Source organism: Branchiostoma floridae, chromosome 11, assembly GCF_000003815.2.
Source record: "Branchiostoma floridae strain S238N-H82 chromosome 11, Bfl_VNyyK, whole genome shotgun sequence".
Lineage (NCBI taxonomy): Eukaryota > Metazoa > Chordata > Leptocardii > Amphioxiformes > Branchiostomatidae > Branchiostoma > Branchiostoma floridae.
The window spans coordinates 14,318,238-14,330,994 of NC_049989.1; the positions used below are offsets into that span (position 1 = coordinate 14,318,238).

General features: G+C 43.6%; 1 protein-coding gene across 1 annotated transcript; it reads left to right on the top strand.

Moving 5' to 3' along the window:
* The first annotated feature begins 4,150 nt into the window (after positions 1 to 4,150).
* On the top strand, positions 4,151 to 12,607 carry LOC118425508 (matrix metalloproteinase-16-like). The gene is made up of 12 exons (XM_035834380.1): positions 4,151 to 4,473; positions 4,960 to 5,204; positions 5,638 to 5,789; positions 6,586 to 6,721; positions 7,053 to 7,237; positions 7,914 to 8,127; positions 8,789 to 8,956; positions 9,473 to 9,580; positions 9,710 to 10,093; positions 10,438 to 10,574; positions 10,884 to 11,049; positions 11,530 to 12,607. Exons 1-12 carry the CDS (start codon positions 4,322 to 4,324, stop codon positions 11,757 to 11,759), a joined length of 2,277 nt encoding a protein of 758 aa, XP_035690273.1. The 5' UTR covers positions 4,151 to 4,321; the 3' UTR covers positions 11,760 to 12,607.
* Positions 12,608 to 12,757: the final 150 nt, after the last annotated feature.

The window sequence follows — 12,757 nt, forward strand, 5'->3', positions numbered from 1 at the left end:
TGAAACCCACGTCGTTGACCTGAAATCTCTATTTAAGTTCGCGGGGATTTGATTTCGCGGTAGCGGGAAAAAGGACTTTTCGCGGTGGTTTTAATTTCGCGGTAGCACCATACACTGTAGTATCTTAATGCCCTGAAAAAAATGTTCGCGGTGGTTTTAAATTCGCGGTGAAATGGCCAACGCGAAAACCGCGAACATAAATCCACCGCGAACATTTCTGCATTTACAGTATCCATTTTTTTTAAAGAACGAATTTAGGTTACCCACGGATTAAGGTGAACTAAAATAGAAAGCCCGATAAAAACGACTAAAAAACGTCCAAAAACAGTCGGAGGCTAACCTCTTAGAGTATATTTTGCTAACTTCAACTATATTCCCCGCGACCTGTGGAGCCTGGTAGAGGTAGTTTCATTCTCTCTCAATATCTTCAATGTATCTCCTTAGCTTATAACATTGACTACTTCAGTAGTACTTGCTTTCCTTTTTTTCAGTTATCTCAGTTGCAAAGCATTGGGGTGTATGAAAATCCAAGTGAAAAGGCAGAAACTATTAAGTTTTTTTACTCTTGGCAAAGGTTCCTAAGAATCTTGGCACGTCTAAGAATCCCTGTATATGTTACTCAAGGTCACGCCATGTCCCACATCTGGTTTCGCGCTCAGACGACCTTGCGGATTGACCGTGACATTATTGAGGTCATATCCCATTACTCACACAGACAACACACGGGTAACGGTACTGTGAATATGTAGATTAGGGAGAGAGAGAGTTTGTGTGTATCTGTACTGTGTGTGTGTGTGTTTGTGTGTGTGTGTGTGTGTGTGTGTGTGTGCGTGCGTGCGTGCGTGTGTGTGTGTGTGTGTGTGTGTTTGTGGTGTGACTTGAGAAAAACAAATGACAGCATGTAGCGTTACATGAGAAAAACTGTTGTCAGTGCAGTCCTGTATTCTTTTGTTACTGAGGCCACAACAAGTAAGTTTCATGGGTGGCGTCAGCGCTCTCATTAATTTTCGCCTGACTTTTTCTTCTTCGGAGATGGTCAACATGACGAGAAGTACCAAAATGGGCAAATATGTTGTGTGGGCTAATGATTGTACTCGTAGAAGGGACATTAGCGAGGTAGCTATGACTGTACTTACAGAAGTGAAACTTGTTGGATAGTTTTCAAAAAATGGTACCAATATGAGAGGCATGAGTGTAGTTGCCATCTTGGTATGTATACCAGTCTACCACACTTATGTCACCGTTACTATTATAGTGCACTTCTTGTATATGGGAATAACTGATAAATGCATTGTTGTCTGTGAGACAACGTTTCGTTGCACAACGTTTATGGTGTCTACATGTACTTGCAAAATCTAGCCAACTTGTTTTCTTTCGCCTTATCCCACTAATTTTGCAGTCTGCAGAGGATATCATCCATAAAATTTACTTACTGTGCCCTAATGTTAAAGTTATTCCATATGCCATGATGACAAGTCTAAGTCGTCATATGATCAATGGTGATACCATTTGAACCCCGAGACTTGCACAGTACATTGACTCATGTCCGTTTCACGAAACCACTAACCCAAAAACTGCCATTGGCAAAATTGTCGTCACGACAGCCAACACATACGTACTCTATCTGCAGTATATGTAGACAAAGCCACATGTGTCGTTGACGTAGCACGAGTGCAACGTTAGCTCATCTTGAAAGGCTTAGTTTTATGTTAGACATCTCAGAAAGGGTTCCCCGTTTGCAGTACCCTGGGAGCCAGACAGGACAGGGTAGCTAGCGAGTTTTGTTCGGGGAGCCCGCCGATCTCACATTAGCGCTAATAGGAGATCGGCCGGCCTGACTGTCTTGGCAACCGAATAAACTGTCCTAGCTGCCCGATCCCGGCTGGCCCCCAGGGTACGTTTGCACGGGAAGGGGGTGGTGCTGTGTTCAGGGTCAGACAGGGTCAGAAAAATACTCTAGCCGCATCGACAATCTGTCCGTTTCTTTTGTTACAATTTCGTTACAATTACCGTTTATAAGTGCATTTGCTTATATTTTCAAAGCGTAACTTTCCTAACTTTCTTTTGAAAAGACACTGAACTATCATCATAAATGTTTTATCCGTTCGAGTGCCCACCGTGTCACGCCCCCAAGTAGTACGATGAAACTATCGAAAGTGCACATGATATACCTCCGGCCGTTCACTACTACATACATTGAGCATTTGAGCTATTGAACTGTGACTGTTCACATTGACATTTTTAACCCTTAGAGGACGGGGTAAAATTTTCGGCGCATACAGGAATCGTTGCTAAAATTGTCGGTCCTCAGCGCGCCAACCTACGAACTGTTTGTGGCATGTTAAGATACTTATATTAATGCTAGGTAGGTAAAACTATACATTTTTGAAAAGCTAAGAACCTGTAGAATATGAATATATCAAGATAAAGACTGTATCTAGTTTGTAAGGAATAATACTGCAAAAAGGGCAGAAAAAATTCTTGTTGAAGTCTCGAAAAATATTTGAAATGTATATAACATCACCCACAAAGTCTCATAATATTTCAACAAGTCACTGAAAACTATCCTAGACTGCCTTGTTATTATTCCTGAATCAATAAAAACATCAAACAATGTATGTAAGTTACTGTAACTGTTTTATTCTTGCTAGCAAAGATAGTACCGAAAGCCTTGACCAGTTGTAAAAAGATGGGCCTTATCAGTGTTCCCCTAATATTTGACCAGGCCCAAATTTCACCAAAATTATGAGTTGGAAGAAAACCAAAACAGACATTGCTATCTCAAAGTGTAAATACATGTCTGAACATGCTGCCCTCCCCCATAAGTGAATAAAAACAAATACAAAGCAGAAATTTGGCTGGATCAATAATTTGAAAACAATTTCAGAAACTCATGGCCCTCACTCCTTTATAATAAACACCAAAAACACCCACCTACTCCTTTTTCACGGCAAAGAAACCAAACAAAGGCTTGTAAATACTACCACATGGTACAGGACCGGCAAATGACCGTCAAAATGCCGAAGTTTTTATCAACTTCCAGTGCTAGAAACATCGTCAATCTCTTCCTCAGTGCTGCCACAGCCCCTTCTACGTTCTTCAGCATAATTGGCAATCAATAAATTGTGATTTTGAGCAAAAAAAACAAGGCAAAAACTCCGAAACTACAGCTTCAACCCTCCCCCATCAAAGGGGAATCCCCTGCACATGAAAACGAGGCTGTTTCCCGATTCCACCCGGGGAATACCGAGGAATGCCGATAGCCTTGCAAATGAGTTAGTGGGGGAGTCAGTAGGGGTGGCTGATCGGGCTCAACACAGGAAGTCACCAGGGGTGGCTGATCGGGCTCGAAGGGTTAAGACAAAGTCAGCAATTTGGGGTAATTAAAACAACGCGACCGGTACATGAGTAAGATGCGAAGCTACGCAACCGCGTGTGTACTAAACCTTTGTCTGGGCTTCCAAGACGCCTTCCAGGTTAACGTCCTCCATGTGTACTTAAGATCATGTTTCTTCACTTCAGGTGACCCACTCCACATACGTGTGCAGACGTACCAGTTTTCGCCCCTGAAATATTGGCAAAATCAAATTGACATCTTTGACGAAGACAAAATGCGAAACAATGTTGGTTTTATGTGGTGATTTTAATTGTTATATGCAAGAAAAAAATACGTTTTTCTGATATTGTTTTGACTATTTACATTCAACGGTCGCATACACTTAGACTGTGGGTTTGACCATTAAAAAAGGCCATGGTGCAATTTTGTACTTCTGTAGATTCAACTTATGTAAGACAGAATGCCTTTCGTATGTATCGGACATTTTTTTTACCCTAAAAATACCCTTTCTTACTTTAAAAATGTGTCTCTTAACAGTTAAACAGGCCAATGTACTTAGTACTCATCTGGGTCCCTCCCACCTTTCCAAATGGTGCCGTCCACGACGCAAAAGGGGATTTCCAAGATGGACCGCTAGTTGAGAGGTGACGTAATAAAAGCTGCACCTCCGCACTATGACCGGGCGAATCTGAGCCGCTCACAATTAAATCTGATAAACTCTGAAGCAAAACATCCCGCCTGGCCGAAAAACAGGAAGTTCTCGACCAAGACAAAGACCGGAAATGGGGAAGATGTCTATAAAAGAGCGCAAGTTTGTGAGCGAAGTCAGTCTTCACTGCTCGTTGGCTACGAAGCTGTCGTCTGAAGTTCTTCACTCTCTTCAACTTCATTCACCAGTTTTGCAGGCTTTTTCGCCTTTGCTTCGCCCTTTTCAACATTTCGACTCCGTTTGTTCGAGCCTGTTCAAAGTTCTCGTGCTGAAACATGAGGTTGGTGATCCTATTCGTTCTGCTGTGCGTGCTGGCATTGCTGGCCCCCGGTTCGGCCAGGCCGCCGAAACGGATGGACAGACGCCACCGCGGCCACGGTCACGGTCGCCCAGACGGCGGGCCCGGCAGGGACAGAGGCGAGATCAGGTACGTTGACTTTCTATTTCCAGGTAGACTTAACAGTGAAATGTTTTATTGCAAATTCATGCCCATGGGGCTAATTGCAAGTGAAGAAAATCAAATACATGGAGTGGTTGAAAACGGGTAAACAATCTAAATTCTAACCTTAACATACCTTTACGTTCTTTTGCTCTTAGGTGGAACTTTAATATGGAAGCCATTTAGAGTATTATTTAAGTGTATGCGGATTCGTATTCGCGTTGTGGCTAAGAGGTCCCAATTTGTTTTTATTTCCTACCTACCTGCACTCCGTTCTCTGGGCTTGCCTTAACTTTACAACGGAAGGCTGAAGTCTTTGGTGTAATACTAACGTTGGAAGAAATGTCTGTCTGCAGGCAATGTGCGCAACAAATTCAAACTTTCCGTTTTCTTGGGATTTCATCATGTGTGCCCTATTAACTACACTGTTAAAATGCACTGTTAACATTGCATTCGATTCTGTTTCATTGACAGTCGTGAGGAGGATGATAGTGATGGTGTCTCCGAGGATGAAGATGACGACCTCGAGGAGGATGACGGCAGGATGGAATGGGAGATGGACGGGGACGAAGACGAGGAGGAGGGCGGGCGACCAGGCAGAGGCCGCGGCAAAGGGAGAGGCAGGGGCCGCGGCAGAGGCCGTGGGCGCGGTCGGGGCCAGGGCAGAGGCAGGGAGGACAGGCCTGAAGAAGAGGATGAGGAGGAAGATCAGGAAGAAGGTATGTGTTCACAAACGGACTTCTTTACGGGTTAATCAACCTGTGCATTTTCTACAATTCTTCGTGACGTTCAGGACTTTTACGACTGGTACAATAACATGACTAGTTAGAGTTCGTCACATAGGTCGTGAGATCGTCAGTACGATCGCTAACTTTCGGGCATTTTGGAAGTACATCTCCTGCAAAGTTCAGCTGTCTCGGTACGACAAGATGTTTTTTTCGATCCATGTCGGTGGTTGGTTCTGTCACGGCCTTCTTGAAAATTCTATGGCATCAAAATCGTGCGACGATCGCACGACCTATGTGACCACGTACGCCCTAAGGTCACACAACCAATACAAGAAAGCTTTTTGATACGACATAAGCTTGACTGATCCGTTTTGGGATTTGAAACAAACTTTTAAATTTTTTTACTGTTTTTTTTTCTTCTCAGAACTCGAACCCACAGAGGCAGGAGATTTCGGCAACGTTTACGAGGACCTGCACCTAGAGAAGTACTACGTGGGACAGCCTTTGGGGCTAGAGCAAGTCGACACAGTCCTGGATGAAATGCGCCAAAAAGTTCCCAATGTTACCATGGCTGTGGTAAGTTACAAAATGCTCTAGCTTTTTTTATTTGTTTGTTTGTTCTTTTGACTACCTTTCACATGATTTGTGCTTTTTTTGACCGGTTCTGTTCTTAAAATACCAGAAAGTTTCACTAGTTAAAAGTACAATTCTAAACATGTAGCAATCTCCATATTATGGCAAGGTGGTCTATATGGCGGCATGCTTGTCTTGTGGTTAGGGTTGATGACTTAGAACCTAAAGGTCTCAAGTTTGAATCACTTGCAGGCTTCAGTGATAGCCCCTCTGGCAAGGTACTAAACACCTATTTCGTCACTCGACTCATGATCAGATGAAATTCAGTATTACTCTTCGGTTTAGCCTGGAATCCAGCCGTGTTATAGCTCCTAGTAGCCGCAAATACGTCTGGCCCCGGTTGATTGGGAATAGGTTAGTCTCCAAGCAGACCCTACGGTGCCTTAGAGATAGCATCAAAGCTGGCAACGGACTTCCGTTTGACTCCCTTTGGCCAGCTATCTCCCTTTGGCCGGCTATACTCCTTTGCCAGCTTTGATACTATCTTAAGTCACCGTAGGGTCTGCTTGGAGACTAGGAATAGGTTGGAATTTGAATGTTCCGCCTCTGAAAACTGTGCGAGAGGTCGTATAGCAATAATATGGGTGAATACCATGCTTCGGTTAGGGGCGTCCTCAGCTCGGATACTGGGACGTAAACTGTGTTTGAGGATAGCCACGACTCAAGCACGTATCACTTATCAAAAACTGTCATGTAAATCATAATACAAATGTGATAAATCTCAATTTTGTTTTCCCAGAAATATCTGGATCAGTTCGGGTGGTACAAGGGTGACGAGGAGGAGATGGGGACAGTCCGCTCCGCCAGCGACATGAGCACAAGTATGATAGAAGCCGTCTGCAAGTTCCAGAAGTTCGCTGATCTTGACGTCACATGTAAGTTATTTTGTAATAGGCTAATCTGAAACACTTTTGTGACGTCACGTGTAAACCATTTTGTAATAGTCTAATCTGAACCACTGGAGTACTGTAAAATGACAAATATCTGCGGGGATTTAATTTCGCGGATTTCGCGGTGGTTTTATGTTTACACTTGAAACAATGGTAGTTGCTCAACTATCTTACTTTTTCACAAATGTTGCGTTCTAAACAGCGTGTACCATTTTAATAGTATGACTCAGCCGGGGCTCCAACTTTCGAGACCTATTGCGAATATTCTACTCACTTGGCCATTACCCAAATTTACCCCTATTTCATCTGTCTCCAGGCACTATCGACGAGCCGACCCTGGATATGATGAACATACCCCGCTGTGGAGTCAGGGACGTCCGCGTGGCCAACTTCGTGCTGGGGAACAAGTGGGACCATACGGACCTGACATACAACTTCAAGAACTTCTCTCCCGATCTCAAAGAGGGGGAGCAGAAGGACGCCATCGCCAAGGCTTTGGACGTGAGTAACACACCCGTGGTTTTGAATGAATGAATGATTGTTAATTCTCCTTCGAAGATTCGAACCAGCGACCCAGAAATTAGCTCAACTCAAATTCAGAGGAGTTTCTGCGATACGGATTCATCTTTTGATAGGAGAACGTGATTTTGATACGTTCGTCAAATTTTCGTGAAAACTTTTGAGAAAAATCGGCCAGAAAGCGTTCACAGCACAAATCCATTTTTTACCTTCGCGAAAAGGTTGTGTTTTCGGTCGCACTATGCTGTTGAAGCGGTTTGGGGTGTACAGTACTAGTTACATGTATATGTACATAACTCGAGAGGCTATTGATGCATCATCATGATATTTCGCTAGTAGGCAGGTCAAGTTCGATAATGGGCACCGTAGCTGCAGCCACAGCCCTACAGCCTTACGGAGCTGTATGTCTGCATGAAAGTATGTTTTATGTATACTTTAAGAGCAGGATTAGTTGTCTTAAAGTAGAAAATATTTGAATTGGCAATATCGTCTTCTAATAACTACGTATCGAGTGACTGACTGACTTACTACAATTGAAAACGACCAATTCAGAGAAGTATGCTTACTCACCATGACGCACATTCAAAGTTACGTACAAATTCATGATACATGTTATCTCTGACGATATGTCACGATCTCATGTTTATGACATCTACAGCTGTGGGCTCAGGTCACACCCCTGACCTTCACCCTGGTTGCCCCTGACGACGAGGCAGACATCGTGATCCAGTTCCTGTCCGGTGACCATGGCGACGGCTCGCCGTTCGACGGAAATGGCGGGACTCTGGGCCACGCCTTCTTCCCCGGGGACGGGATTGGCGGAGACACCCACTTCGACGAGGCGGAGGTCTTCAACATTGTCACACCTGGAGGTACGACTGTCAATCTCTTAAAGGCTAACGTCACATTTCCAAACCAGGGTCCGGCAGGGCTGTTTTGTTTTGTAAAGCCGGACTTTATTCAAGAAAATATAAAGAAGTACATTGACAACGACAAACACAAGGGCTGCTTGTGAAAACGAAAAATTGTACGAAAAAATATACACAAGTAATGGCCCACGGCTATTCTCTTCACGTATTGTGTAGTTTGGTGTCTTTTGTATCATACTTTTGGTTGCCGAAAGCTGCCCGGCCGGGCCTCGGTTTGGAAATGTTACGTAGATCTAACTTGCGATGAAGTCTTTTAAAATTTACTGTTTTTTTATTTTTTTATCAAAGAATACATGCATGAGGCAAATATCAATTTCACTGAGGACGTGACAAGGGAAATACCTATATTCTGAAAGGTACGGGGTAAGACAATATGGATTATGAACTAAGAATAGGAGAGAGTTAACCATCAAACGTAACGTTATACGTAATGTTTTCATGATTTTTACTCAGTCGCTGCCTTTCTAGCTTACTGTCCTGAATTTCTTCTGGACAGAGAAAGAAAGTCACTTCTGTTGCAGATTTGTATCAAATATTATCGTAACTGCGACAGATATTTTAAGATGATTTTGATCTCATCTTGTGCGTGTCTTCTTTCCTACAGAATTTACTACGGCTGTCGACATGATGACCGTGGCCGCTCACGAGTTCGGTCACGCCCTCGGCCTGGGACACTCCAACATCCAGGATGCGCTCATGGCTCCCTTCTACCGGTATTCTTCTGAACTGCAGCTCCACGTCGACGACATCAGTGGGATCCAAAAACTTTATGGTGAGTAAAGTAAAAAGTCAAACAAATTAACAACAAAGCAGCATTGTATACATGCATCCTGTCTTAATGTGAGTGTTATTCTCTTCTATGCCTCAGTCTAACTTTTTGACCATTAGAGCACCACAGAAGATTTGATAGCCAGTCTTCTGCACACTTCTCGGTTTTCTGTTTTCCTTAGCGTTTCGAATTCCTGTCCATAATGATTATACTCCCATCTTTCCGTTGCATACCTCTCCTTCTTCCTCCCTGGTCGGATCCTTGCATGGTAGTGCTAGTCCCAATGGATGTGACACTTGGCTGTACCACTTCAGTTTTCTTTTCTTTCGATCTTAATTAGCTATAGGGTCTGTGGTAATTAATTGACACATAGGTCTTCGTACGGACCGATGACTTATCAAACTATTATTCCGTACTTCATGAATTTGAGATGAGCAATATATTTCAGCAATAATGTGAAATCAGGTGATGCTTTTGGTGTAGCTATAATTTTATGTAATTTTGATTCTGAACATGCAGGTGTGCCTTCCACTGTTGCACCCACCCCAGACGAGATGACGACGGAGGCACAAAATGCCACAACTCAGGGACAAGAGACTACAACTCAGGGAGAGCAACTAACAACAGGTACTTGATTTTATATACACTGTACCCGAGTCTCATTTCAACGTATATTTTAAAGTTCGATTGATTTCTGTATTCTACGTGATGCTTGTTTCGGTACATGAACGAACTGTCAAATTTATTTTTGAATAGCTTTTGTCGACGACACTACCTTGGGGGATACAACAACGACGGTGAGCACTCCTAGGAGGCCAGAGACGACTACCACGTTAGCGACTACACCAGCCCCAACTGCATCAACAACGCCAGAGCCGACCACTACAGCAGCTCCTGAACCCACGACCACAACAAATGCTCCCGAACCCCCAACCACAAAGGCCCCCGAACCTCCAACCACGACAGCCGCCGAGCCCACAACCACAAAGGCCCCCGAAGCCACCACGACGACAACCGCGGAACCCACCACCACTCAACCGGCCACAACCACCGCCGGCCCGGACGATGCGGACACCTGCAGCGGTGCCCCCATCGACGCCATAACCACGCTGAAGAATGAAACCACGTTTGTTTTCAGAGGTAAGCTTTAACAAGAAGAACGTACATGTACCAATAAGATATTTTAAAAGATGTTAAGATTTAGTTTGAACAAGTATGGTAAAGTTTTTCGTTATTGAAGAACTTGTTTGCGTGTTTACTATTTCCACTGACGCGGCACGTAAAAACAATGGTCAGGACGACCGCAACGTTTGGGACCGCATCCGTAAGCAGCGACACCTATGCTGCAGTGCAAGGTGACAGACGGTCACCGAAAGTTACGTCGGTTGAACAAAACACTTGTTTGTGTACAGAGAATATTGTTCTTTACGACTTTATATTAGTGTTTGGTAAATTTTTTTCTTAAACTTCTAAACTCGTTTCAGGAAAGTATTTCTGGAGGCTGAACTCGCGCGGTGCTGACTCAGGCTACCCTCAGCTGATCGCGGACAGTTGGGACGGACTGCCCGACAACATTGACGCAGCGCTCAACTGGCCGACTGGCAAAACCTACTTCTTTCAGGTAGGACACATTCTCAACGTCGAAGCCTTTGCGTCATACGTGTCTACAATATTCTGGAACAATTCTTTAACAAATCATATCGGTACAAAAGTAGCTTAAGAGAGTTGTACGACCTGAAATTTGCTCAGATTTTGAACTGTGAGGAATGTGTTCGTAAAAGACAACCCACTTACTAAAAGAGTAGGGATACAGCAGGTGTGCTTGGCTGGAACAGGGAGCCTAGCGTAGCGTAGCAGGATTGCACTTCCAGCTACGTGTATCTAGAAATAAAGTACCTTGCCTCACTATACCGTTCTTTATATTTTGTAGGGTGACCAGTACTGGCGGTTTGAGAACGCCAAGATGGACGACGGGTACCCGAAGAACATCTCCAACTGGGGTCTTCCCTCAGACATCGATGCGGCCATGTACTTCAAGCGGGGCTGGGGTGCTTCCTTCGGTCGGGGCAGATCAGCAGTCACATACTTCTTCAAAGGTAAGAAGAACCAAAAGAAGATACTGAACCTCAAAATGTTGTCGATAGTCAAAGTTAGTTTATGCTGAGAAATTTCTGGACGTACGTGTTTTTTTACTGCGCATTGCCAGAGTAGAACCTGGGTACCATCATTTTTCTACCCGCGGGCACCTTGCACTCGCTGCCCTAAAAAATCTAGAATATTAGGGCAGATGTTAGGGGGAATTTTGGGGAAACATCTTTACATTCTCTATCATTTCTTCTTTTTTTCTGACGAGGTACCGATGTTACAATCATTCCTCTCGACTTTGGTCTAGGGATTTTGATCCGGGTAGTTTGTGCATTAGTACATTTGAAATGTCCGAGCACGTGTGAAGTAACCAAAAACGACAATTTTTTTTCAAGGGAAGGAAAAGGCTAGCAAAGAAAAAGTTTTCGTATATAGTGTTAAAAAACTCTTTATCAATGTGAAACTAAACGAAAAATTGTACTATTCAACAGGCGACCGGTATGTCCGTTACGCGACTGGTAGGGGTGTGGATCAAGGCTACCCCAAGGACATCTCGAAGTGGGGACGCAAGTTCCCCGACCGTCTCGACGCAGCTCTACACTACTCCAACGGGCGCAACTACGTTTTCGAAGGGGACAACTACTACAGACTTACCCGGTCCGGTAGAGTGTACTTCGGGTACCCCCGCAGTGTCGCCAAGTGGTGGATGGGTTGCAACTGAAGCAGCACGACACCTGCATTCTCATTGGCCAATCATACTCCGAGTACTCTGATGATCAGGCGTTGGGATTGGTTGAAAGTTGACAAAATTAATCTTGTTTCATATGCCAGCATAACAACCGACGCTGGGTTGGATAAAACCTTTAGTCAGCTAGGCAGCTCTTGTTTGTAGTATACGTAATGCGTATCATTTTACATGTAACGTTAGTACGATCATTTGCATGTCACTTTACTTTGTACCTCTTTGTTGGGCACCAATGCTAGTTTTTGCAGCTTTGAGAGAAACATAGTGTTATTACGTACTAGTGTGGTAGAATTACGTTTGCGTTTTGTTCATGCTGCTATGAATGTATGTCGACACTGAATTGAAGTCAATATAAAAGTTCTTTTCGTTTGGAATGTCAGTCTTACTTCTCAAATGAACTTTATGCCAGCTACAGTATTCCATTATTTTATGATATGTAACTTTTCGGTACGTCTTTGACAACCGAGCAGTGGAAGGTGTTCTTATTGAAACGTATTTTAGATTTATGTAGGGAAAAACAACACTATTGTTTGTTTCAAATGCGGGCATTTGTCAAATGTAAATAAGAAAATTGAATCTTTGACAATTTGTTGTAATCGTGTTGCATTTGAATACACGTGCACGTTATCCATATGGCATCAGCCAATTGTTGTGTATTTTGATCATTGTGCATATACTTATCAAGTTTACCATAACATCCTTGAGTCAACAGTGTGTTGTAACTTTACGATATGGAAACGTGATTGATGTGATAAAGGACTTTGTGTGATGTATTTGCGGCTAGTTCTTTTTAAAAAACATTAAATGGTTTGCTTACAAATGTACCCGTTTCGCGTGTCATTGTGATGTTGAATGATGAATGATGTGGTCACAGTCTGCTAACACCCATGCCTCCAGGGACTGATGACTGGTTGGATAGTCTCAACTTCAGGCTCCTGGTGGTGTCATATACTAGTACTTTGCCCATTACGCAC